The sequence below is a fragment of the Chiloscyllium plagiosum genome, unplaced genomic scaffold, assembly GCF_037043375.1.
Source record: "Chiloscyllium plagiosum isolate Xiang-an unplaced genomic scaffold, Cpla_swu_hap1 HiC_scaffold_8, whole genome shotgun sequence".
In the NCBI taxonomy this organism is placed as follows: Eukaryota; Metazoa; Chordata; class Chondrichthyes; order Orectolobiformes; family Hemiscylliidae; genus Chiloscyllium; species Chiloscyllium plagiosum.
The window spans coordinates 104,090,169-104,115,591 of record NW_028270146.1 but is presented as its reverse complement, the minus strand read 5'-3'; the positions used below and the strand labels follow the sequence as shown (position 1 = coordinate 104,115,591).

At 39.6% G+C, this 25,423-nt stretch overlaps 1 protein-coding gene across 8 annotated transcripts in view; it reads left to right on the top strand.

Annotated features, from left to right (window-relative positions):
• Positions 1–25,423, top strand: part of numb (NUMB endocytic adaptor protein) — a 216,142-nt gene that overhangs the window by 140,542 nt on the left and 50,177 nt on the right. For 6 of the 8 annotated variants that reach the window (XM_087990200.1, XM_087990201.1, XM_087990195.1 and 3 more), the window contains exons 4-5: positions 19,601–19,633; positions 22,614–22,688. In XM_087990200.1, the coding sequence (XP_087846326.1) occupies positions 19,601–19,633; positions 22,614–22,688 (108 nt within the window). The remainder of the gene's footprint in view (positions 1–19,600; positions 19,634–22,613; positions 22,689–25,423) is intronic. The other 2 variants (XM_087990199.1, XM_087990197.1) reach the window with 1 other exon arrangement.

The following is a 25,423-nucleotide window of genomic DNA, read 5'->3' as shown; positions in this document are numbered from 1 at the left end:
AGTTCCAAAACTCTGTATTTTGTGTAATAGAGGGTTGTGTACCTCTGAAATTCTCTACCGTGGAGGGTTATGGAAGCTCAATCTTTGAGCAAAAGATAGAGACTTGTAATCAAAAATCTATCAGTGATGTACAGGATTATCAGGATGGAGTGAATAAAAGATATCGAAGTGTTTGACCAGCCATGATCCTACTGAATGGTGGGCAGACTCGACAGGTTGAATGTCCTACTCTTATTTCTATAATGGAAGCTTTCGTTACACAGCAACTCAAGTGTTACATTCTTCCTCAAGTATGGATGTGAGCGTCCCTGAGAGGGTTTCAGAGGAGATTTACCAGATTGGTTCCAGGGATTGGGAAGCTTAACTTTAAGGCTAGATCAGTACATTTGAGAATGTTCTCTTTGGAGCAGAGGAGATTGAGGGAAGATTTGATTGGGTGTATAAAATTATGTCAGGTTTAGATCAGGAGAACAAAGGAAATTTGTTCTCATTAGCTAATGATTGAAGGAGTAAGATTCATAGTTATGGGGGCATGTATAACTAGTGCTGCAGGATGCTGGGACGAACTGGAATGGGCTGGAATTTCATGTATGTGAGGATAATAGATAGGGAGACGGCCAATGGTTTTGAAAATTAAATTTTTCTTAGTTTCTACTGCATGGTTAAATATTTAATATTACGTGTTGTGTGTGTTATATCATGGGTCTGCTTTGTATTTTTTTTGTTTCTTCTAACTTCTTTTGTTTTAGACAAGGTATTCCTGATTTTAATGGGACTGGACATTTCCAAAAAGTCAGTTGCCCCTTTGGCATTAGTTTCCAAGCTCTAAGTTTAAAACATGATTGGTTAAGATCTAACAGCATATTCTGGTTACCTCCAGCCAGATACAAACTTTGTCAAGACCCAAGATTAGTGTTAAATAGATCACATTGTGACACGAGGTTTGAAGACACCACTGACTTGTAAAGTGGCTGGTGCTTTGTCCTCAGTGTTAATTCGAATCTAGGTAGTGATTTTTTTTTACTGGGCAAAATATGATGTGAAATTGTATTTACATGGAAAACATGATGTGTTATGTATACGGCAGAGTAGACGAACATTGAATTACAATGATATATCAAGCATCCTTTCTTCTGTTTGAAGTTATGAATGCTATCAATTCATAAATGCTGCCCAAATATTTTGGAACCGTTTGGAAACCAAACATCTCAGTATAACACACTTTCAAACTTTGAAAAGGTTTTTTTCATAAATAATAATGGTAATTTTCTCCTTTCCTTGGGGTAGGTCATTATTAAGCTCAGTTAATACATCATGAGTCACAAGGCTGAAGTCAGCATTTCGGCTACAACAGAATATCAAACAATAGTTGTTTAGAAGCAAAACAGAGCGTTGTATCTTTTTTTTATTGTTATCAACTTGAGCTTTCACAATGGAACACATGGGTGTGATATGAGTGGTGTTGTGCTGTAAAATGGAACACGTGGGTGTTATGAGTGGTTTCGTGTGTACAGTGGAATGTATGGATGTTATATGAGTGATGTTGTGCTGTGCAATGGTTGATTTGGAGAATGTGGAGTTTTTGTTAGCACATACACTTTGTTAATTTGGTTATACCTTGGGAAGGCATTTCTGAACCTACTTTCAAACCGATCTGCAGATGACCTGAACAAAGGAGTAGAGTGTTGCATTTGGAGGTGCCACCTCATAGGAAGGTATAGCGAGTCATGTGGATAGAAACTAGAAATTACCAAGGGATGAATGGGCTAAGCAAGCAAGCAGGCATATGGAATATTGAGTTTAATGTTGATCCTTAACACAAGGGGCCATGAATGAAAAACAGAAAAAAATTATGCTTCATTTGTTGAGAGCTTTACCAGAAACCGTCGAGAATATAGTGTTCAGTTTTGGGGCACCACACCTCAAAAAGGATGTACCTTCCTTGGGAGGGTCCAGATTTGAAGTATACTAGCAGATGTGCGCACAATCTCATTCTACAGATACCCAACCATGTCTTGAATAAGTGACTAGCTGGTGCAATGTGGATAATGGACCCTCAGCAACCTAAACCTATTGATGGTTTTGTCTCCGACTTCTGGGTTCACGTATGTTACACTAAAGGGAAAGGAGAATTTGAATGAATGATATGGTGACTGCCTAAACCAAATGAACAAGTCTTACAGATCAATGATGGCGAAGAATACAATAGATCCACTTCATGACCCAGTTCCTCAGCGAGCCACTCTCATTGCCAACCCATTTAGTTTTGAAAAAAATCCTATGTGCACTTTAACATTGACACAGATTATGCAAAGCAACATGGGCAGGTTAGTGATTGGAAAAGAGCGGGACAGGTGGAATGGAATGTGGAGAACTGTGCACTTTGGTAGGAAAAATTAAAATGTACAATATTATTTAAATGTAAAGTAACTGGGTACACAAATCACATAGGGCTAACTTACAAGGAGAACAAGCATATGGAAATGCATATGTTATGTTAGCATTTATTTGAGGAAATTTGAGTAGTAAAAACATTTACTATAATTGTGCAGGGCCTTTGTGAGACCATACCTGGAGTACTGTGAATAGTTGTAGTTGTCTTACCGATGAAAGTATAAGCCTGCCTTGGAGAGAGTCAAGTGAAGGTTCATTAGATTGTCTTTTGGAACAAAAGGATTGACCTTTTAGGAGGAGTTGAATATAATAGGCCGTATTTTCTAGACCAGGGTTGAGACAATTGAGAGTGATCTAATTAAAGTACATAAAATGATAAAGGGACTTGACAAGGCAGATGTTGAGAGGCTGTTTCCCTTGAATGATAAACCTGACAGGTTGGGGTCAGTCTAGAACCGAAATGAGGCAAGATTTTCTTTTTGTTGAAGGTTGTATTAGGTGAATTCTCTACGCTGGAGGGAAATGGCTAGTTGTTAAATAGTCAAGTTAGAGAGCAAAAGGTTTTTGATTATTAAATGGGGAAAATTGTAGTTAATATTCAAGCTCAGTCATGATTGGACTGAACAGTGATGTTAACTCAATTTTCCTATACCTTACAATTATTTCTTGAAGTTTATATGCATGTAAAGCATTGAATTGGATTGCACATTGCATAGTACAGACTCAAAAGTTGAATAAATGCAGCAGATATTCAAACCCAGGCAAGCTGAAATGTCCAGTGTAAATTCAGGAGTTTTATATGTTCTCACAAAAGCTGTTTGAGAAACTTGGCAACAACGTTTATTTTGTTGGTTTTATGAAACAGATGAAGTGGGCGGCATGGTGGCACAGTGGTTAGCGCTGCTGCCTCACAGCGCCAGAGACCTGGGTTCAATTCCCGTCTCAGGCAATTGTCTGTGTGGAGTTTGCACATTCTCCCCGTGTCTGCGTGGGTTTCCTCCGGATGCTCCAGTTTCCTCCCACAGTCCAAAAATGTGTAGGTTAGGTGAATTGGCCATGCTAAATTGCCCATAGTGTTAGGTGAAGGGGTAAATGTAGGGGAATGGGTTTGGGTGGGTTGCTCTTCTGAGGGTCGGTGTGGACTTATTGGGCCGAAGGGCCTGTTTCCACACTGTAAGTAATCTAATCTAATCTAAAAAAAATCCCATGGTTTATGCCAGTGTGGAAAATCTATTGCTTCCTAGGTGTATTTTTTGTTGATGCATCAGTGCATCAAACCTTTCATTAGATGCGATGTAACTATTCATTGCAACTTTTTATATATTCCACGATTGAGCTAATTTTTTTTCATTGTCTTAAAGCCAAATGGCTAGGTATTCTATTTTATTTTGCTGTATTTTGTCATTACAATGAACAGAAACGCTTGTAGGATCTCAAACAAGAATTATAATTTCAAACTAATTTGAACAAACCTAAAATTTATAACAATTTAAATATCCATTTTCTGTGTTAAGATACAATAATTGCCATGTGTACATTAGCAGGGTGATTTACTTTAAGGTATTGTGAAAAATCATCTCAAAATGAGTACATCACTGACTTTGAACTTAAAGTCATGTACAGTTAGGGTTTGAAAATGAATTAAAGATTCTCTCCGCTTTCAATGGCTAACTGTTCCACTTACTCTGAAATATTTTTCCAGTAAAAGGGAATTCTAGGTTTATTCTCTGCACCGATTTCAAGGACCTGATGCACTATATTTTACCTCTGGGTTGGAGGAGGCGGCAAAAGTCTATTGGAGCTCCAACCCAGTATTATCCAGTGACACTGGGAATGTCTATATAAGTAATGGTGACCCTTGTTTTTGCTTATTCCTCTGTATGTTGTGAAGTATATCAAAGACCACTTTCCGTTGCTGGATGGAAAATCTCCTTACAACTGATGGGAAATTACTGTAAATTTGTGTAAATTCACTTTCAAGCAAGTTAGAGAAGTTAACTATTCAACTTCAACATAATGTGAGCATATGTCTGAAAATTGATTAAAAAGTAATGTAATTCTGTTTCTAAAGCTTTTTCCACTTTAAGAAACAGAGCTGTTTTCCAGCATTTTATGGTTGATCAGAAAGTAATCATTTGAAATTTGGCTTTTAACTTAGAGCCATTGTATTTCACTAGAATAGGTCATGAAAACAGCGCTTATGAGAGCTACATACAGGTAAAGTCAGAAAGATCTACAGCTCAGAAAAAGTTTCGTCAGCCTATCCAATCTACATTGGTCAATATTAACTATCTTGCTATGGTATTTTCCAGCACTTGACTTATGCCCTTGGCATTGCAAGTGTGCATTAAATACTTCATATATGTTGTGAGGGTTTCTGTCCCTCCCACCCATTTGCCACCTTAACCAGTTTATCCACCTGCCCTGATACCTTAAGGAACCTGTGGACATGCACACCAAAATCCCTCTGGTTCTCTATACTTCATAGGCTCCTACCATTTGTCATGTATTCTCCTGCTCAAGTACATCATTTGACATTTACTAGGTTTTAATTCTATTTGGTTGCTGATCATCCTCTTGTAATCTAAGGCTATCTTCCTTACTATTTACCACCCCATCGATTTTTATATCATCTGCAAATGTACTAATTAAACCTCCTATATTCAATTGCTTCCAATAGTTTCCCCACCACTGAGGATAGACTGACTGTAGTTAGAGTGACTGTACTGTAGTTTCCTGTGTAATTCCTACATAACATTGTCACTCCTCCATGCCACACTCAAAGAACCATGGATGCCCTCAGGGTCAATTGATCATTTCTAATAAACATCTGAGCTTGAATGGGGGACATTTTGAACAGTACAGGAACAGTAGGGGCAAAGAGTTAGTGTGAAATTTAAAATAAACAATGGGTCTTGGATTTAAATTCACTACAGACTGATAGAATGTGAACTCTGTATCAGACGTAGGAGCAGAAGTAGGCCATTCAGTGCATTGAGGCAGAAGTGGGTACTGTAGATGCTGGAGATTAGAGTGGTTAAAATCAACTAGGCCCTTCCTGATGAAGGGCTTTTGCCCGAAACGTCAATTTTCCTGCTTCTCGGATGCTGCCTGACCTGCTGTGCTTTTTCAGCACCACTCTAATCATCATTGAGCTCATCGGGTCTGCTGTGCCATTCATGAGATCATTTGATTTGATAATCCTCAACTCCACATTCCTAAATGCTTACTATGGGCATGCGTGAACTGAAGTGGCTTTGTTTCAGTCCAGTTTGAAATGGCTATAGGTCGATAGCATCAAACTGACTGATTCAATGCTCCTGGTTGTTAAATGGCATGACTGATTCGAAAAATGAGAATAAATGTCTAACTGGTACTGCAGACTGCAAAAAGCATAAGGAAGTTTGCCATTGCATTCTCCAGAGCAATTAAGGATGGTCAATAAATGCTAGCTGAACTAGCATGCTTCCATCCTGTGAACAGATAAATAAGAAAGCAAATACTTAATTAAGTTGTAAAGTTTCAAAACAGGGTCCAGATAGTTCTGCTCTGCATCTCGCTCTCGTCCTGTTTTTAAAGTAGGGTGTTTAATGTAAGCATTTAATTCCTGAACATTAACATCACACATCCTTGATGAGCATAAACATTTTTCAAAAGGGAAGAAACATTTAAAAATAAAGAAGTCCACTTTTTTAAACAAAAAAGTGGCTGAAACATGCACAGAAGTCGCATTCAATACTGGAGAAAAGCTGCGCAGTTGAATAGGATTCAAATGACAAAGACTGTTTTTATTTTCATTCAATTTTGTTTTTAAGTGTTTTAAGTATGTACTTCTATCTCAACCACTCAACAATGCCAATGCATTTTATCCACTGGTGAATACACTGTTTGTTCTCAGTCTCATTATTCTTGCTGATGAAGGATTTCTAATGTGCAAGACTTGCAAGCATGTTTAACTGCTGGTCAAAGCAGAAACTTAGGCTTTGAATATTAATTGAAATTGTGGGTGACTTCACTCTTAGCTATCACCAGAACTGGTTGTTCTTCTAATTCTTTGAAAAATATTGTGGTTTCCTGCCCTTTTTCTCCCTTTTCTGAAGAGTGAGGATGTGACTTAAGTCACTGCTGTTCTCTGGTATCTTGCCCAAGGAACTGTTTGTTTGAATCTTGATTGGTGGAATCAGCAGAACACTGTCCACATTCATTGCCATTTTCGGGTAATAGCAGTCAAGTTTTTCTATCCTGACTCTGAGTTATTCAAGTCTTCAGTGCCCAAGCAAAAAATTGAGTGAACCTTGACTGCACCATGTGATGTAGAGTTTAATTTTAATGTAATTGTGTTTCTTGAGAAGCCTTGGTACCTTGTGCATTCCTGATTTAGGAAATTCACTGTCAGTGCAATGTCCATGAGTATGAGTTGACTATAATGCCCCTCAAACCTCCTGCAACTTTCATGGGTGATTTTCTACCTCAGCTGCATCTTCCTGCACTGTCTTCATGTTCCTCAATTTCCTTAAATGCCAAAAGATCACTCATTATGTGTCTTGAATATACTCAACAACTACTCATCCACAATGCTCAGAAGTGAAGTATTCCAAAGATTCACAACCCACAAAGAGATGGACCCCTGATCTTGAGACTAAGATATCCAACTTGAAAAGATGCCACGCGAGAGAATTTGATAGCATTTTGTGCTTGTGGCATCTCTCTTATATCTTCCAATTTCCAAAGAATGTTCGGCACCATTGTACTCTTGTCAGTCTTTCCAGGACAACCAGGATCTTTTTAGGATCAGCTATGATCATATTGAATGATGGTACAGGCTCGAAGGACTGAATGGCATCCTCCTGTACCAATTTTCTATGTTTCTAAGTTTCTTACCCACCAGTCCCAAGAATCTGGTCAACCTTCATGGCACCTTCTGTTAAACAAAGTTCCGATAGTGAGGAGACAATTGTAGTCAGGTCTGTCTCACTAAGGCCATGTATAATTGCTGTAAGATCGCCTCTCCTTAGACTGTAGTACTGCATTAGAGGCTATCACAGCATTTGTCTTTGTTATTGCTTGTATAATACTTTTCTGTGAACTTGAAAACAATTAGAGTCAGAGTGTCCTACAGCACAGAGATAGGTACTTTGGCCCAAACTGGTCCATGCCGACAAAAATGTTCATCCACTCTAACCCCATTTCCCTGCACGTGGCCCATATCCTTCCAAGAGAAAGTGAGGATTGCAGATGCTGGAGATCAGAATCGAAGAGTGTGGTATTGGAAAAGCACAGCAGGTCAGACAGCATCCGAGGAGCAGGAGAATCGATGTTTTGGACAAAAGCCCTTCTCCATATCCTCCTAAACCTTTCCTATCCATGTATTTGTCCAAATGCCTTTTAAATGTTGTTAATATACCCACCTCACCTGCTTCTGCTGGCAGCTCAATCCATGTTTGCACCCTCTGTATAAAAATGTTGCCCCTCAAGGTCCTTTTCATTCTTTCCCCTCTAATCTTAAACTGATGACTTCCAGTCCTCTATTCCAGGGAAAAAGACTGAGTACATTCGCCTTATCCATGCATCTCATGATCTTACACACTTAGCCCTCCCCTCAGTCTCCTATGCTGTAAAGAAAAAGTCCTAGCTTGTCTAACCTCTCTCCCTTTAACTTGGACTGTTGAGTCCTGGCAACATCCTTGTAAATTTCCTTGCACTCTTTCCAATTTAATAACATCCTTCCTATAACAGTTTCAAAAACTGAACACAACACTCCAAGTGCGACCTCAACAACATCCTGTACAACTGCAACATAACTCCCTGACTTCTATACTCGGTGCCCTGACTAATGAAGTAATGAATTGTTTTTTAATGACTTCTGCTGAGAATTTGTTAGGTTTGAGAACCTAGGAAATAAGTCCCATAGGAATAATTCTGGATATGAACACACATGGACACACTGGCACACAACATCCGCATCTCTCTACTGCCATCATGTTCCCTGTCCAGTCAAAGTGACACTCTGAGTAGCAGAATCAAGCAGCACCAATCACAACTCTGCAGAATACATGTTTTCTTTTAAGGAAGTGTTCACTTAAGGTTTTAGTTGAGACCATGGGTTAGAAAAGTACAGCTTGTTCCAGCAATTGAGTGGTTGTGGTCAGATTGTAATAGTAATATCATGTTAAGGGAATATTTCGGTCATCTAGCAAAAGAAGCCACACAACTATATTTTTGAAAAATTCATTTATAGACCACTTTCCATACCCACAGGATGTTTCAAAGTGCTTCATAATCCATGAAGCACTCTTGATCTGCAGTAGCTGTTGCAACATCAAATCTATGGCAGTCAGTGAGCTCCAGTAAACACCATGCTGAAAATGACCAGTTAATCTGTTTTGGTGGTGATTGAGAAATAACTATTGACCGAGACACCGGCAAGAACTCCTTTTTGCTCTTTAAAATAGTGAAGCAAACAGATGGGGATTCAATTTAAGATCTCATCAGAAAGACAGCACCTTTGGCACTGCTGCACTCCCTCAGTACTGTGTTGGAGAGTCATCCTGATTTCAGTGCTGAAGGCCTGCTGTGCGACATGAACCCAAAGCTTCATGATTCATTGGCAACAGTGTTGCTCACTGAACCACTAAAGCATTAAGCTTAAAGATTGGGTGGGTCAGAGAGGCCAATGCTCACAACTTCCAGCTTTACAATATTTAAAATCATTTTTTTAAATTCCAAATTAAGGACTCACTTTTATTCCGCATCTCAGAACTTTGGCAAAAACAGCTGAAGCACGCCATATTTCTCTAACATTTGTGTGAGGCAATACCTTGACACACAGTTTAGCAGTTTAAAAGTGCTTGTTTGGTGGAACCCTGGTAGGTTTATTTTACGTTTTGAATAAATAATTAAGCGAGTTAGATTTCCCTTCTTTCCTAGCGGTTGCATGTCACTATCATATACGGTTTTTACTAAAATCATGATTGGCATGGTAATTTAAATAGATGCAAGGTAGACTACATTTGCAATATATTGTAATTTGCAAGTCCTGGAGAGAATCCGTACTATTGTGATGTGATATTTTGACAGCTGTGACTCAAAATGTATAATTTATAACATTCAAATTGGCAGTTATAAATTTGCAATGACAGTAGTTATAATGTTACCTCTATCTAATTGTCTTTCACACTTGAAGATTAGATTACTTAGTGTGGAAACAGGTCCTTCGGCCCAACAAGTCCACACCCGTCCCGCTGAAGCGCAACCCACCCATACCCCTACGTTTACATAACACTACGGGCAATTTAGATTAGATTAGATTAGATTAGATTACTTACAGTGTGGAAACAGGCCCTTCGGCCCAACAAGTCCACACCAACCCACCGAAGCGCAACCCACCCATACCCCTACATTTACCCCTTTAACCTAACACTATGGGCAATTTAGCATAGCCAATTCACCTGACCCGCACATCTTTGGACTGTGGGAGGAAACCGGAGCACCCGGAGGAAACCCACGCAGACACTGGGAGAACGTGCAAACTCCACACAGTCAGTCACCTGAGGCGGGAATTGAACCCGGGTCTCTGGCGCTGTGAGGCAGCAGTGGTAGCCCACCTTCATTGCTTCCTTAATCACGTGGTTGGAGAGCTATCTGGCTTTGTACTCGCTTGAAATGAACAAAATATACAAAGAGTTTCATGTTCTCTGTGACTTGGTGGGCTGAATAAACACCACCTGATCCGTAAATGTCACGGAATCGAGAACTGCTTGAAGTATTCAAACATTCAAGTCACTAACTGAAGTTAAAATACCTGGTGGAGGAAGTTAAGCAAGAGCAGAAACAATGCAAATATAAAATAGCAAAACATGAGAGAGTGAACCTGAGTCTTCGGGTGAAAGGGGAAAAACACAGGAAAGGAAAGACCGTGGAAGATATTTCAAACATCCCATTAATACTAAAGAATTAAGGACCATCACCATCATGAGAAGTAGTGTTAGCCCACCAATAGCCCATTAAAGACAGGTAAGAAATAGAGTCGTAGTGTTGTACGGCAAGGAAACAGAGCCTTTGCTCAAACCCATCCATGCCGACCTCATTTGCCAGCATTTAACCCATATCCCTCTAAATTCTTCCCATTCGGATACCCACCAAGCTGCCATGTAGATGTTGTAATTATACCAGCCTTCACTACCTCCTCTGGCAACTTGTTCCATGCACGCGCCACCCTGTGAAAAAGGTGCCCCTTAGGTACCTTTTAAATCATTCCCCTCTCACCATAAACCTATGCCGTCTAGATTTGGACTACCACCCTGGGAAAAACACTTAAGTGTTCACCTGATCCATGCCCCTCATGATTTTATAAACGTCTATAAGGTCAACTCTCAGCCTGTGACTCTCCAGGGCAAATAGCCCCAGCCTGTTGAGCCTCTCCCTACAGATCAAACCCTCTAACCCTGACAACACCCTTGTAATTATTTTCTAAACCCTTTCAAGCTCCCCACTGAGACCTCAGTCACCTGCCCAGTTTTATTTCCCAAAGGGTCGATCAAGTTTTCCTCCTCCTCTAGTAGGTACATCCACATACTGAATCAGAAAATGTTCTTGTACTTGAATTCTTCTCTATCGAGTTGGCATGACAGGCTTGTACGGTGTTGTGGTCAATGTTGTCCTGAAGGCTGGGCAGTTGTTTAAATTTGTGCCACAGCGAGAAACCATGATGACCTCAGGAGACAGACACTGGGTGCAACCTATAGAATACCCTTCGTTGTCCAGTACTTCCCGGGAGCCAAAAACTACGCTATGTTCTTTGCAGCCTGCAACACATTATCAGTGAGGATGAGCACCTCGCCAAGACCTTCCCTACGTCTCCACTTCTCACTTATAAACAACCATCAAACCTTAAACAGATGATTGTTCACAGCAAACCCGGCCATTTCCTAGCCTTAACATGTGCCTTAAATGTATAATCCTTATTCTACAAAAGTGTACTTCGGATCCTAGACCCACCTATAAGTGTAAACATCTTTGCATATATTAACAGTAGACTATTAATCCATAAACATAGGTTCCACACACTCTACTGCGGTTCAGATCATGGCAGGTGGTGGAATTTGAATTCAGTAATAATCTGAGAGTTTGAGTTTAATGATGACCATAAAACCATTGCAAATTGCCAGAGAAAGCTCAAAACTCATCTGGTTCTCAAATGTCCTTGAGGGAAGGAAATCTGCCATCCTTACCTGGTCTCACCTACATGTGACTCCAGACTCGCAGCAATGTGATTGACTCCTAACTGTCCTCTGGGTAATTGGGAATGGGTAATTTAATGCAGGGGTAGCCAGTGATGCCCACATCTCCTGAACGAATCATTGCAAAAAAAAAATTAGGCCTGCATCTTATGGTTTCAGGATAGTATAAAGTTCACAAGACATGAGCAAGTTCATGGAATGGGCAGACAAATGACATGAATTTCAGTGCTGAGAATTGTGAAGAGAGTTGAGGAACATGGCGCGACTTTACAAAATAAAGTTCTGATCAAGAGTCACCAGACTTAAGACATTAACTCTGTTTTCTTCCCACTGTTGCTGTGAGACTAGTTGAATTTCTCCAGAAATTTCTGTTTTTGTTTCACATCTCCAGCATCCACAATTCTTTGGTCCAAAACAAATTAAAGAATGTTGTGCTGCAATGTTAGTGTCCCTACCTCTGAGTCAGGAGGCCTGGATTCAAGTCCCACCTTCTCCAGAGGATGTTATTACATAGTCATAGAGATGTCAGACCCTTTGGTCCAACTTGTCCATGTCGACCAGATATCCAAATTTAATCTAGTTAAAAATCACATAACACGAGGTTATAGTCCAACAGGTTTATTTGGAAGCACTAGCTTTTGGAGTACTGCTCCTTAATCAGGTGGTTGTGGATTATACTCCACAACCACCTGATGAAGGAGCAACGCTCCGAAAGCTAGTGCTTACAAATAAACCTGTTAGACTTATAACCTGGTGTTGTGTGATTTTTAACTTTGTACACCCCAGTACAACACTGGCATCTTCAAATCAAACCTAATCTAGTCCCATTTGCCAGCACTTGGCCCATATCCCTTTCAACCCTTCTTATTCATATACCCATCCAGATGCCTTTTAAATGCTGTAATTGTACCAGCCTCCACCACTTCCTCTGGCAGCTATTCCATACATGTACCATCCTCTGTGTGAAAAAGTTGCCTTAGGTTCCTTTTATGTCTTTCCCCTCTGACTCTAAACCTATGCCCTCTAGTTCTGGGTTCATCCACCTCCGGGAAAAGCCTTGTCTGTTTATCATAACTATGCCCCTCATGATTTTATAAACCTCTATCAGGTCACCCCTCAGCCTCCAACGCTCCAGGAAAACAGCCCCAGCCTATTCAGCATCTCCCTCTGGACAGGTTGGTTAGAAAATAGTATGAAGAGGGTACAGAGCAGAGGACCTGGTTGTTTATATGCATTGAAATTGTGAGGACAGGTTGAGAGAGTGGTAAATGAATAATACAATATCTAAAGGTTTTTTTCTTTTGAGACACAGCGGTGAACCCTTCTGTAAATCAAACACCCAGAAAAGCGCACCTGGCCTCATAATCTGTTAATTTATCAGTGACAGAAGACTCCCCAAATTCAATATTTAAAGAAAATAACATCAATTTATTCTTTAACTCTAAAAGTGAACATTAAACAACAACTATTCTCAACTGTAAGTCCCCTTTTCTCTCAACTGTTTATTACCTGTCTCCAAGTCTATAACAAAATACTGTTCCAGTAAGACACTTATTAAAATTACATCAACTTAATTTCAAAACAATACACTGGCTGTCTTCAATGTTTTTCTTCCGGCTGAAGATCTTCCTGGGCTGTTGTCTTTCTTTTTACTGTGAAGATGTTTCATATGAAAAGGTACCCTATAAAGAGTGTTTCAATGTTTTGGGTCTCTGTCTGTCTGTCTCTCTCTCTCTCTCTCTCTCTCTCTCTCTGTCTCTGTCTGTCTGTCTGTGTCTCTCTCTGTCTTTTCTGTCTCCTTTCTACCTCTCTCTCTCTGTGTCTCTCTCTGTCTCTCTCTCTCCTCTTTTTCTCCTCTCTCTCCTCCTTTTCTCTTCTCTCTCCTCTCTGTCTCACACACTCTTCTCTCCCCCTCTCCCTCTCAATGGGAGTTTTCAAAATGCCTGCCTTTTATATGTCCCCAACATCAGATCATTTCATTGGTTCAATGTTGGCAGAACAATACTTTCAAACTTGATTGGGTTTTAGTATTCTGGGGCATAATTTAAACAGGTTAATTTCAAATTGTTGTCAAAACAGCAACCAACTCAGGTATCTATTTCACAGCCAAATGTTATATATTTTCAATTTTCCAGTACTCTGACTGCTATTGTAAGCTCTCAGTGCAGAACAGCATTGAGCCTCTCTTAAAGTTCATGCCTTCATGCCACTTTAAATAGAGGTGTAGAGTACAACCACCAAGAAGTTACGGTAGACTTGAATAGACACTGGTTTGGCCTCAACTCGAGTGTTGTGTCCTGTTTTAGTTGCGACACTTTTGAAAGTATGTGAAGACATTAGAAAGGGTGAAAACAATATAGGAACAGGGATGCGAACATTACTTGTGAAGATCAACTGGTGATGTTGGAACTTTTTTACTTTGTGCATCAAAGGTTGACAGGAGTTTTGATAAAACTGAGAAGTAGGGGTGACTTGGAGGCCACATTTGATGGATCGTGGTATCAAGGAGCCCTAGTAAAACAGGGAACCAGAGACTGATTCTCTGCTGTTTAGAGTCATGCCCGATAAATAGGAAGATGGTTGTGATGAAACGTGGAAAAACATCATGCAAATGTTGATATCGTATGCTTTCTAGTGCAACAAATCTAAGTACTTTCTAGCTCAACACCAAAAGACTCACATCCTTTTGGTGTCCTGTTGTGAATGAATTGCAAGTCTGTTTTCTCTTAAAATAAAAGATAGTGTACATGTTGACCTAAGCTATTACTTGGGGAAACCAGCAGATTAATATTTAAGGCCGTTATCCAGCATGAGGTAGTTCGCAAAATATTTATGAATGCAACAAAATCATCTTTACATGGTGAAACAAATCTTAACTGCATTTCAATCCAAAATGCTCATAAGTTTCATTGTCTTCATCAACTGGAATCTTCCCTTTAGACTCTTCAGCCCCAACTGTTTCTTTTTTGAGAGAGGGAATGGGACCATAGGTTCCCTTAAGTATATTTCAGTCACACCTGATGGTTTTGGACAGTTTTGCTGTTTACCGTATTCCTCTTTTGTGTTATTCTAAAGTTTCTTCCTGTCTAGCCTATCTAATGTCACTCATAACTTTATACATCTCAATCATATCCTCGCTCAGTCTCCCCTGCTCAAAAGAAAGCAGCTTCAGTCTGTCCAGTCTCTTTTCAAAACTAAAATTCTCCAGCTAAGCAACATCCTGGTCATTATCCTCTACATCCTTTCCAGTGCAATTCTGTTCCTCCTATAATGTAGATTCAAAAACTGAACGTAATACTCTAGCTGTGGGGGCTTATCCAACATTTTATACAGTTCAAGCATAACTTTCCTGCTCCTTAAGCTCTATGCTTTTGCTGTGAAAGGCAAGTATCCCATATGCCACCTTAACCACTTTATCCACCTGCTACCTTAAGCGACTAATGCACATGCACAACAATGTCCCTCTGATAGTTGGTGCTTCCCCAGGGTTCAACCATTCATCATGTGTACCCTTGCCTTGTCTGCCCAAGTGCATCGCGTTACATTTATCCAAATTAAATTCCATTTGCCACTGCTCAGCCCATCTGAACAGGCTATCTATATCCTCCGGCAACCTTAGGCTATCCTCTCTATTTTTGTTATTTTGTTAGTACTTGTTATTTTGCTGATCAAACCTCATAAATTCAATTCTGAGTTGTTTATATAAACCACAAACAGCAAGGACCCCACTAGACACAGACTTCCAGTCACAAAGCACCCCTCACCTTTAGCTTTTGTCGCATTTCCATTTACTCTGACCATCCTGAACACTCTTTAAAAAAACTAATTGTATTGATTTCCTATTTAAAAGCATTTTTGTTTCCTTACAACATCCAACATCAGCAACATTTGTCCCCTGGAACTTTAACCTAGGAGCTGTTCTGACATTTAGAACCATATTACCTGCTAGCTTTAAAATGATTGAATTGGGAAATATTCAATAAGCTTTAATTACCTGCAGCAAGGTGTTCTTCTCCCTACAACGTGTGCACTTTTGTTATTGTGATACAAGTTACTTCAAATGATTTACATCCACCAGTTTTAAAACTGTGTAAGAGATGCGACTGCACATTCCCAAGTTTCTTTGACATTCTGTTTTTAAAACCTGACATTTTAATTTTGGTCTGCTGACCTGGCAGCTGGATTTCTGTTGCCTTGATTTTTGACTCGAATGAGCAGACAATGAATGACCAATTTGGGCATTGGAACTTTGGTCTAATTGTTGGCTTCATTTGTAAGAGTATATAGCAAGTTAACATCAAATATTAACTGTTTATAACCTATAAATAAGAATAATTTGACATTAAAATCTGCATATTGGAAGCGGAAAGTGGTCAAGTTTATTTTCATTATGGTTTCCTTAGCAATCTTTATATCTGAAGGGTATTTATGTAGGGTTGGACAGCGGTTATATAATGCAAAATTGGTTTCAATCTACATGGCAGAAGCTATATTTAAATTGAAGTCCTATAGCAATCCCAACAAGTTGTTGATCAAGAAAAGTTTCAATTTTCAACTCTGTTTGCCCATCCGCCAGTGTTATACAAATTTGCGAGGATTGCGGGCTATCCATCTTACCCAACCCAGTGCTGTAGTTTCCCACCCACCCAAGGTTGAAAGTTTAACTAGTTTTCTCCCAGCTTGTGTTTACTTGACTAGCTTTAGTTGCATTGAGAAAAAGTAAGTGCAATTGCGCTATTTCCTCCTTGATCTAATTTAGGGATTTTTTCGAGGCGTGTTTGCACTTCTGATGTACGTATCACAATTCCGTCTGACTGTACAGTATGTGTTTGTTGTTTGATACTTTTAGAGCATGGAACATAGTACAGCACAGGAATGGGCCCTTCGGCCCACAATATTGTGCTGAACATTATGCTAAATGCATGCCCCCTCGTATTAGACATTTTAATTCTGGGAAAAAAGATTCTGACCATCAACCCTATCAAAGCATCACATAATTTTATAGACTTGTATCAAGTCTGTCGTCAGCCTTTGCCACACCAGAGAAAACATGAATTTTTCTAGCCTCTCCTTATAGTTCACATCCTCTGATCCAGGCAGCATTCTGGTAAACCTCTTCTTCACCTTCTCCACATCCTTCCTGTAATGTGGCAACCAGAAGTGAATATAGTACTCGAAGTTTGGTCTCACCAAAGTCTTATAAAGCTGCAACATGACATCCTAATTCTTGTACTCCACTCCCTGACCAAGAAAGGCAAGCATGCTGTACGTATTCTTTACCGGCAGATGTATTCTTTACCACCCTATGTGCTTGTGTGGCCACTTTCACGGCGCTATGGACTTCAATCCCAAGATCCCCAACATCAATGCTGTTCAGAAACCTATCATTAACTGTATACTTTTCCTTAACATTTGAATGCCCAAAGTGCAACACCTCACATTTACCCAGCTTAAGCTCCATCTGCTTTTTCTGTGCCCAAATCTGCACCTGATCTACATCCCACTGTATCCTTTGACAACCTTTTACACACTCCACAACTCTACCAATCTTTGTTTTGTCTGCAAACGTACTGGCCCACTAATGTATAATTTCATCCAACTCATTTACATATCTCCCAAACAACAGGGATCTCAGTATGGATCCTTGCAGAACACCACTAGTCACAGACCTCCAGCCCAAAAAAAACACTCTTCCACCACTACCCTCTGCCTTCTATGAGCAAGCCAATTCTGAATCCACATGGCCAAACCACTATGGACCCCGTGCATCTTAATCTTCTGGATGAGCCTACCATGAGGGTTCTTGTTGAAAGCCTTACTAAAATCCATGTAGACAACATTCACTGCTGTGGCCTCATTTGACCACCTTTGTCATCTCTTCGAAAAATTAAATCATGTTATAAAATATGACCTGACCTGCACAAAGCCACGCTGACTGCCCCTAATTAGGCCATGCTTTTCTAAATGCACGTAAATCCTACCCCTGAGAATTCTGTACAGTAGCTTTCCAACCATAACTGAGAGACTCACTTGGTTTACTGTTTCCTGGATTAGAGCTTAAAAATGTGTTGCTGGAAAAGCACAGCAAGTCAGGCAACATCAAAGGAACAGGAGAATCGACATTTCGGGCATAAGCCCTTCTTCAGGTTTCCTGTCGATTCTCCTGTTCCTTTGATACTGCCTAACCTGCTGTGCTTTTCCAGCAACACATTTTTAAGCTCTGATCTTGAGCATCTGCAGTCCTCACTTTCTCCTAGTCTCCAGGATTAGACCTATTTCCTTTCTTGATCAGTGACTGGCGAGAATACAAAGGTGAAAATAACAAATGCTGGCTATCACAACCAGTCAGGCAGCATCCTCGGAGACAGAGCAAGCTAGTATTTCAAGCCCAGATGATTGGAGTCTAGATCTCGGTCAAGGCCCCGAGCAATCTTCTCTCTTGGCTCTGTCAAGAACCTGAGGTAGATACCATCAGGCCCTGGGGACTTAAAACACTTTTATGCTCTTTTTATCTTCCATGTTTTAACTATGAAATGTAATTTTAGAGCTCAATAGGCTTTACAGACTAAATGTTCATTTGAATAACATCATTAATTTATCTCCACTAACTTTATTTCTAGAAACTGAGCAAGTAAAATAAGTTATCTGTTCAGAATGAAGCAAGAGGCCAACCTTCCGAAAAATGCAATTTCTTTGTACCTTTTTAAAGATTTTGTGGAATTAATGATGTTCCTCCTTCAGGTCCTGTGAATGCACAGTTTCCTGGTTGTACTTCCATCTAGAATTAGGCTTTTGATTGTTTCCTATGGTTGCTGTCCCACCTTTGCTGCTTGTCATCAGTCCATGTAGACAATGATGGGTTTCTGCTTGGGATATCTGGGCTGGGACCAGAATGCTCTATGCATGCCAAACACTTTTTAGTGTCTCCATCTGTGGGGCTCAGGGCCTAAAGTAGTGTACTGTGCCTTGAGTCATTTTGTGCTATCATATACAAATAAAAAAACTTTTAAAAAAATTCCTATAGTAGAATTTATGTACTTGTGTTTTTCGTTATTAATTAAAATTTCTATATTGTGATGTAAAATGTTTGTTTTTGTTTCAGCAGGTATAAGAAACATTTTTAATGCACTTGCCTTCTTGTAGCACTCTGTAGTTATAATCCTGCATGTCTGATACTAATGTCACTAGACAACATCCCCTCAAAATAAACTGTATTAATTATTAATATCCCCACTTGGGCATGATTTAGCTATTTTGAAATTTCTCAGCTAACTTAGTTTCTTCAATAAGGATGATTCATCTACATTAATGCCTAATAAATCTGTTTTAGGATCATATGACTTGGCAGCAGCACCCATTTCATTTCACCTGTTATTGTTTTCAACTTTGTATTACCATTACATTGATTTCAGCCATACCTGTGGGACATTATCTATAATTTGTAATGCTGGCAAGGTCATACCATATCCTGTTTGAGGTGACCTTGTTCTTCATTATATTTCAATTCCGTATGCATTTAATTAAAATAAAACATCAGAAAATATTGAAGGTACCTTGAAGTTTACATGTTTTGCGATTTGTGTTACTAAATTTAAGTATAACAGTGTTAACTATAGCTTTGCTTTGGTCCGTGTACCTCTGATGCAGAATGTCTCATTGCTGCTAAACCTGCTGCTGCCAATGTGAACTGAACTGAGCTCTCTTCTGAAATGGAATGTAACTAGAACCTCTGCATGTGACAGGCCTCTGGATATCTCTATCCACTGCTCAATCACACTGGTGGCTTATAGCTTACTGTAAACCCATGTAATGTACTGCATTGTCATGGGCGATCTTCACGTTTGTTTCTTTACATCCTTTTCGGAGACCTTCTCTGGCCTATTTTTTGTGCTTTGGTTTGAAACTTTTGCAGTATTTGTAGCTTCCTGCAGTAATAGTCTCCTGACTTGTTCCCCCTGTCACTCCAGGAAAGGAAGTTCTTCAAAGCCCTGTTTGGAAAAGTAAGTTTAAATACCTGGACTTATGTTGATATGTTAAGGAGTTACACCACTACATTTAAGTATTGGACAGTAATTTTCACTGTTAAAATTATTGGCTAAAATTTCATAAAACTGTACTTCAAGATAAGCTTTTTGAGTCCAAATGGTTTACAGCTTATTTTTCACTGGTCTGGAATTGTTTGCTGCAAATTGGACTGAATTGTGTGAGGTATTTTCTTCTGTTTCTTGCAAATGTTTCTTAAAACCATGCATGTGCTAACGTTTTGGGGGAAGTGTCTAAGCTCAATAAGTAGAGTATTTAAATCCTTTAAATACATGTAGAAGAGAACGTACCTTGGCAAGTTTTCCCTATGAGCTGTTAAGGATAATGTATTAAAATGCGTCTGTTAAAACTGAGACAAAAACAATTTTTTTTTAGTATTCCTTTATCCTCAATATTGTTATGGACCAGGCCAGATCCCCTCAAAATGTTTTAAGAAGGCAGCCCAGACCTTAATTTTTTTTTTCTTAGGCAAATGTAGAGTGGATATTCCAGGAGTGATGCAGCTCGTTAATCCATTCAGATTTAAACAAAATAGGATTTATTCAAACACTACGAATGAAACATGAATAAAAGAAAACAGAATTTAGAATAACTTAACTATTTGAAAACCCAACAGACTCAAATTCGCAACTTAATGAAGCTGCTCCAATCCCTGCAGCATTCCATAAACACACACTCCTTGGCAAATGGTATGAATTCAAACACAGGTTCTTACAAGCAGGAGAGATTTCACAGAGAAAGTTCAGGCAAGAACTCTGTTGAAATATGGAAACTCTTTTTACTGTAGCTGCTTCTCTAGATCCCCAGGAGTTTTTGGCTTTTGCTAAAACAGAACAAACTAGAAAAAAAACCTGAAGATTTTCTCTGATTGACTTAGGCAGAACTTTTGACATAATCTAAGAAGTAGGACTAGGCCATGCAGGAGAGATGCTAGCAAGTACTTCTACACACGCTGTGGCAGAAGTTTGGAACTCCCATTCACAAATAGCAGTTAATTTTAAATCTTCGATAGGTAAATTTTTGTTAAGAAACGATATTAAGGGATATGGGCCAAAGGCCATCTAGAGTTAGGCCTTTATCAAAGTGTAATTCAATGTATAATTTCAGTTACATCACACTGTAAACCTTTGCTATAAATTCTGTGTCTTACAATTGTGTACTCCACAACTACCCGATGAAGGAGCGTCGCTCCGAAAGCTAGTGTGCTTCCAATTAAACCTGTTGGACTATAATCTGGTGTTGTGATTTTTAACTTTGTACACCCCAGTCCAACTCCAGCATCTCCAAATTGGAATAAATATGTTTTCTTCAGGAGGTAACTGCATCAAGATTGCAAAATCTATCTGTCGCATCCAACTTTTGTTGCCACTGAAATAACTCCATGAAGGTTGGTGCCCCATCACCAGGTCACCCTTTATTTACACATGCATGGTACATGCCACTGACCTAGAGAGTGAACAGAACCTCTGATTTTTAAAAGAAAAAATTACCCCCACACTACCGCCTAACTGCAGTAGTGCGTATATTTTCCCCAGCCCATGTTGTGTGTGTGCAGATGTGAGACACAGTGAAAGACATAAGGTGTAAGAACCCCTGTTTTTTTTCTTTCTTTTTTCTTTTTTTTCTTTTTTTCTTTTTTTTCCCTTAACTGTGGTAGTGCTTATTTTCCCCCAGCACCCATTGTGTGTGTGTGTAGGTGTGAGACACAGTGAGAGAACCTCTGTTTATTTTTTTTTTTCTTATAACCCCCACACTACCGCCTAACTGCAGTAGTGCTTATTTTTTCCCTGGCGCCCATGGTGTGTGTGTGCAGGTGTGAGACACAAAGTGCACGAATCTTTATTCAATTTCCACCACAAGGAAGATAGGAAAACACCCGAGTGGCCAGTGACAAGCAGTGCCCTTCACATCAAATCCTCTGGTTATATTTTTTTTATATTTCTTTTTCTTTAACCCCCACACTACAGCCTAACTGCGGTAGTGCTTATTTTTCCCCAGCACCCATGGTGTGTGTGTGTGTTGGTGTGAGACACAGTGAGAGACACAAGGTGCACAAATCTTAGAACCCCTGTTTATCTTTTTTTCTCTTTTTTTTATTTTTTCCCCAGCACCCATGGTAGAACCCCTGTTTTTTTTGTTTTTTCTTTTTTTTTCTTCTTTTTTTTTCTGTTTATTTTTTTTTCCCTTTTTTTTTCTTTCCCCCACACTACCACCTAAGTGTGGTAGTGCTTATTAAACCCCTGTTTATATTTGTTAGCCACGAGACCCTGATTGGACCAGGTTAATAGCCTCAATCAGGGACCTCATTCTATGAGATCCACCTGGCTGACCTCATTCCAATCCCTACAGGAAATACTTGCCTGTATAAGGCAGAATGTTCGGACTTGAGTGGATGTTATCGAAATTGAATCTCCCAAATTGCGACAGTCAGAAAAAGCAAGAAGTCTTTTGTCTGACCTACCATCAGATGGTCAGTGGTGTACCATTTTAATGTATCTGAACTAAACTTTGTAAATGCTTTTAAATTATAGAATCAACTTTAAAAGCTAAATTAACCCACGTTTGTGTGCAGTGTGGATTTAAAATTACATTGTTTCTCCAGTTGCAGAAAAACTGCCAGCCAACTAGTGGTGTAACTCCTTAAGAGACAGTTTAGCCAATCTTCCAGTTTATTTTTTATTCTGGTTTAATAACAGGGAGTGAGATCAGTGCTTTGTGTGTTTAATGGCATGGGTTTCCTTTTCTTCCCTCAGTGCCTTGAAGCTCTGGTGCTCAGCTACTCTATAAAACAAATTGTGTGTGCTGGGCTATTTGGCGATGAGTCTCTATCACTGCTATTTGTGCTTATGTCTCTACTGATTTTTTTTTTAACCCCCTTTGGATAGATGAGTTCATTTAGCTGTTAAACTAAATGTTTGCATTTTTTCCATTTTTAAGACTGGAAAGAAGCCAGTTAAAGCTGTGTTGTGGGTGTCAGCAGATGGACTACGAGTGGTGGATGAGAAAACGAAGGTCAGTTCATTATCTGTTTACTCCTCATTCTTGCAGCTTGGGATTGGTTTGTCATTTTGAGAAGTAATTGTCAATGATCTTTCATCTTACACTCTTTAAAACCTTAAGGCAGTTTCTTTTTCAAAGAATTCAAAATGCGTACAATCATAATTTACTCTAATAGCCATTGTAGAATTACATTATATTTTGGTTTAGAGCTACGGACGCTAACCTGGAGAAAAATGAACTGTTAAGATTGTGTATTTTACTTGTTTCACAAGTGCTTAAAACCAATTTGTTGTGCATCGTGGAAGAATTGGATGTGTTTCTTTCATGTGGTGGTTTTAGGTTGAACTTCATGAAAGATTATCAAAACATAAAGGTGCCCTTTTATGTGGATACCAGCTGAGGTTTAAAACCAACCATTACTTCCTTTTTGGTGTTTTATTACTTCCTTGAGCATATGTACTCTGTCAGGTATTCTGAATTTTTTATTTGTTCATGCTAGTGTCACTGGCAAGTTCAGCTTTTGCTGCCTATCATTAGTTGTCATAGAGTCGTACAGTACAGAAACAGACCCCTTGGGTCCAACCAGTCCATGCTGAACATAACTTAAAAATGTGTTGCTGGAAAAGCGCAGCAGGTCAGGCAGCAACAAAGGAACAGGAGAATTGACGTTTCGGGCATAAGCCCTTCTTCAGGAATGGCAGCATCAAAGGAACAGGAGAACTGACGTTTCAGGCATAAGCCCTTCTTCAGGAAGGGCTTTCAGGCTTCTTTCAGGCTTATGCCCGAAACGTCGATTCTCCTGTTTCGTTGATGCTGTCTGACCAGCTGCACTTTTCCAGCAACACATTTTTAAGCTCTGATCTCCAGCATCTGCAGTCCTCACTTTCTCCATGCTGAACATAACCCCAAGGCTAAACTAGTCCCACCTGCCTGCTCCTGACCCATATTCTTCATCCCTTTCCTAATAATGTATCTATCTAAATCTCTTTTAAACGTTATAATTGCACCAGCATCTATCACTTCCTCAGGAAGTTTATTCTACACGCGAACCATTCTCTATGTAAAACAGTTGCCTAATATCTTTTTAAAATCTTTCTCCTCTCACTTTAAAAATAAGCTCCCTCGTCTTGAATCCCCCATCCTAGGGAAAAGACAACTACCATTAACTCTATCTATACCTCTCATTATTTTATAAGCTCCAATCAACTTCCTGCGCTCCAGTGAAAAAAGTCCCAGTTTATCCAGCCTGTTTTTATAAAAACCTTCCATACCCGGCGACATCCTAGTAAGTTTCTTCTGAACCATCTCCAGCTTGATAATGTCCTTCCTATAATTGGGTGACCAGAACTGAATGCAGTATTCCAGAAGAGGACTCACCAATGTCCTGTACAACCTCAACATGACTTCTCAACTCCTACACTCATAGAACTGAGCAATGAAGGCAAGTGTGCTTTTAACCACCCTGTCTGTATTTGATGCAAACTTTAAAGAATTATGTACTTCTACCCCAGTCCCTGTGTTCTACAACACTACCCAAGGTGCTGCCATTAATTGTATAAGCCCTACCTTTGTTTGTGATTCCAAAATGCAATACCTCGATTAATGTAGATTGAATTCCAACTGCTATTTTTCAGCCCATTAATACATTTGATCAACATCCCTGTGTAATCTTAGAAAACCTTCTTTACTGTCTACTATGCCACCAACTTTGGTGTCGTCTGCAAGCTTACTAACCTCGCCTTCTATATTCTCATCCAAATCATTTATATAAATGACAAAGAGGACCCGGAACTGGTCTCTGTGAAACACCTCTGGTCATAGGCTTCCAGTCCAAAAAGCAACCCTCCAACATTATTCTCTGTCTCCTGCTGTTAAGCCAATTATGTATCCAGTTGGCAAGTTCACTCTGAATCCCATGTAATGTAACTTTTACTAATTAGTTTACCAAATAGAACCTTGTCAAAGACTTTACTAAAATCCAAATAAACAAAGTCTATTGCTCTCCTTGAACTTAGTGATTTTCTTGGGATTCTCTTCAGAATCCCAAGAATGTGACTCACTTCAAGAGGGTAATTAAGAGTCAGTCACATTGTCATGGGTCACGTGTAGGCCAGACCAGGAAAGGACAGCAGATTTCACTCTGTAAAGGGCAACAGATTGACAGGTGAGTTTTGACAACAATCTGTGTTTTATGGTCATCATAACTAATTAACATTACATGTATGGTCACCATTTCATGCAGATCTTGCCATTGCTAAACCAGCTGCCATGATGGGATTTACCTGGGGGCTCTCGATTACAATGTAATGACTTTGCTGCTACGTCGCCACTTGCCCACATCTGTGGTCTTCATCTGTTGAGTACTACAGACCATGTAACATTGATCTATTTACTTGAAAAGTATCTTAAATTGGTACATTTAGGGCAGCCAACTGATTAACAACTAGGAGGAGTTGTTGACAGTGAGGAAGGACGTGGCAGGTTACAGCGGGATATAGATAAGCTGCAGAACTGGGCAGAAAGGTGGCAAATGGAGTTCAATGTAGCTAAGTGTGAGGTGATTCACTTTGGTAAGAGTAACAAAAAGATGGGGTACTGGGCTAATGGTCGGATACTTGGTAGTGTGGATGAGCAGAGGGATCTTGGTGTCCATGTACACAGATCTCTGAAAGTTGCCACCCAGGTAAATAGTGCGGTGAAGAAGGCATATGGCGTACTGGCTTTTATTGGTAGAGGAATTGATTCCG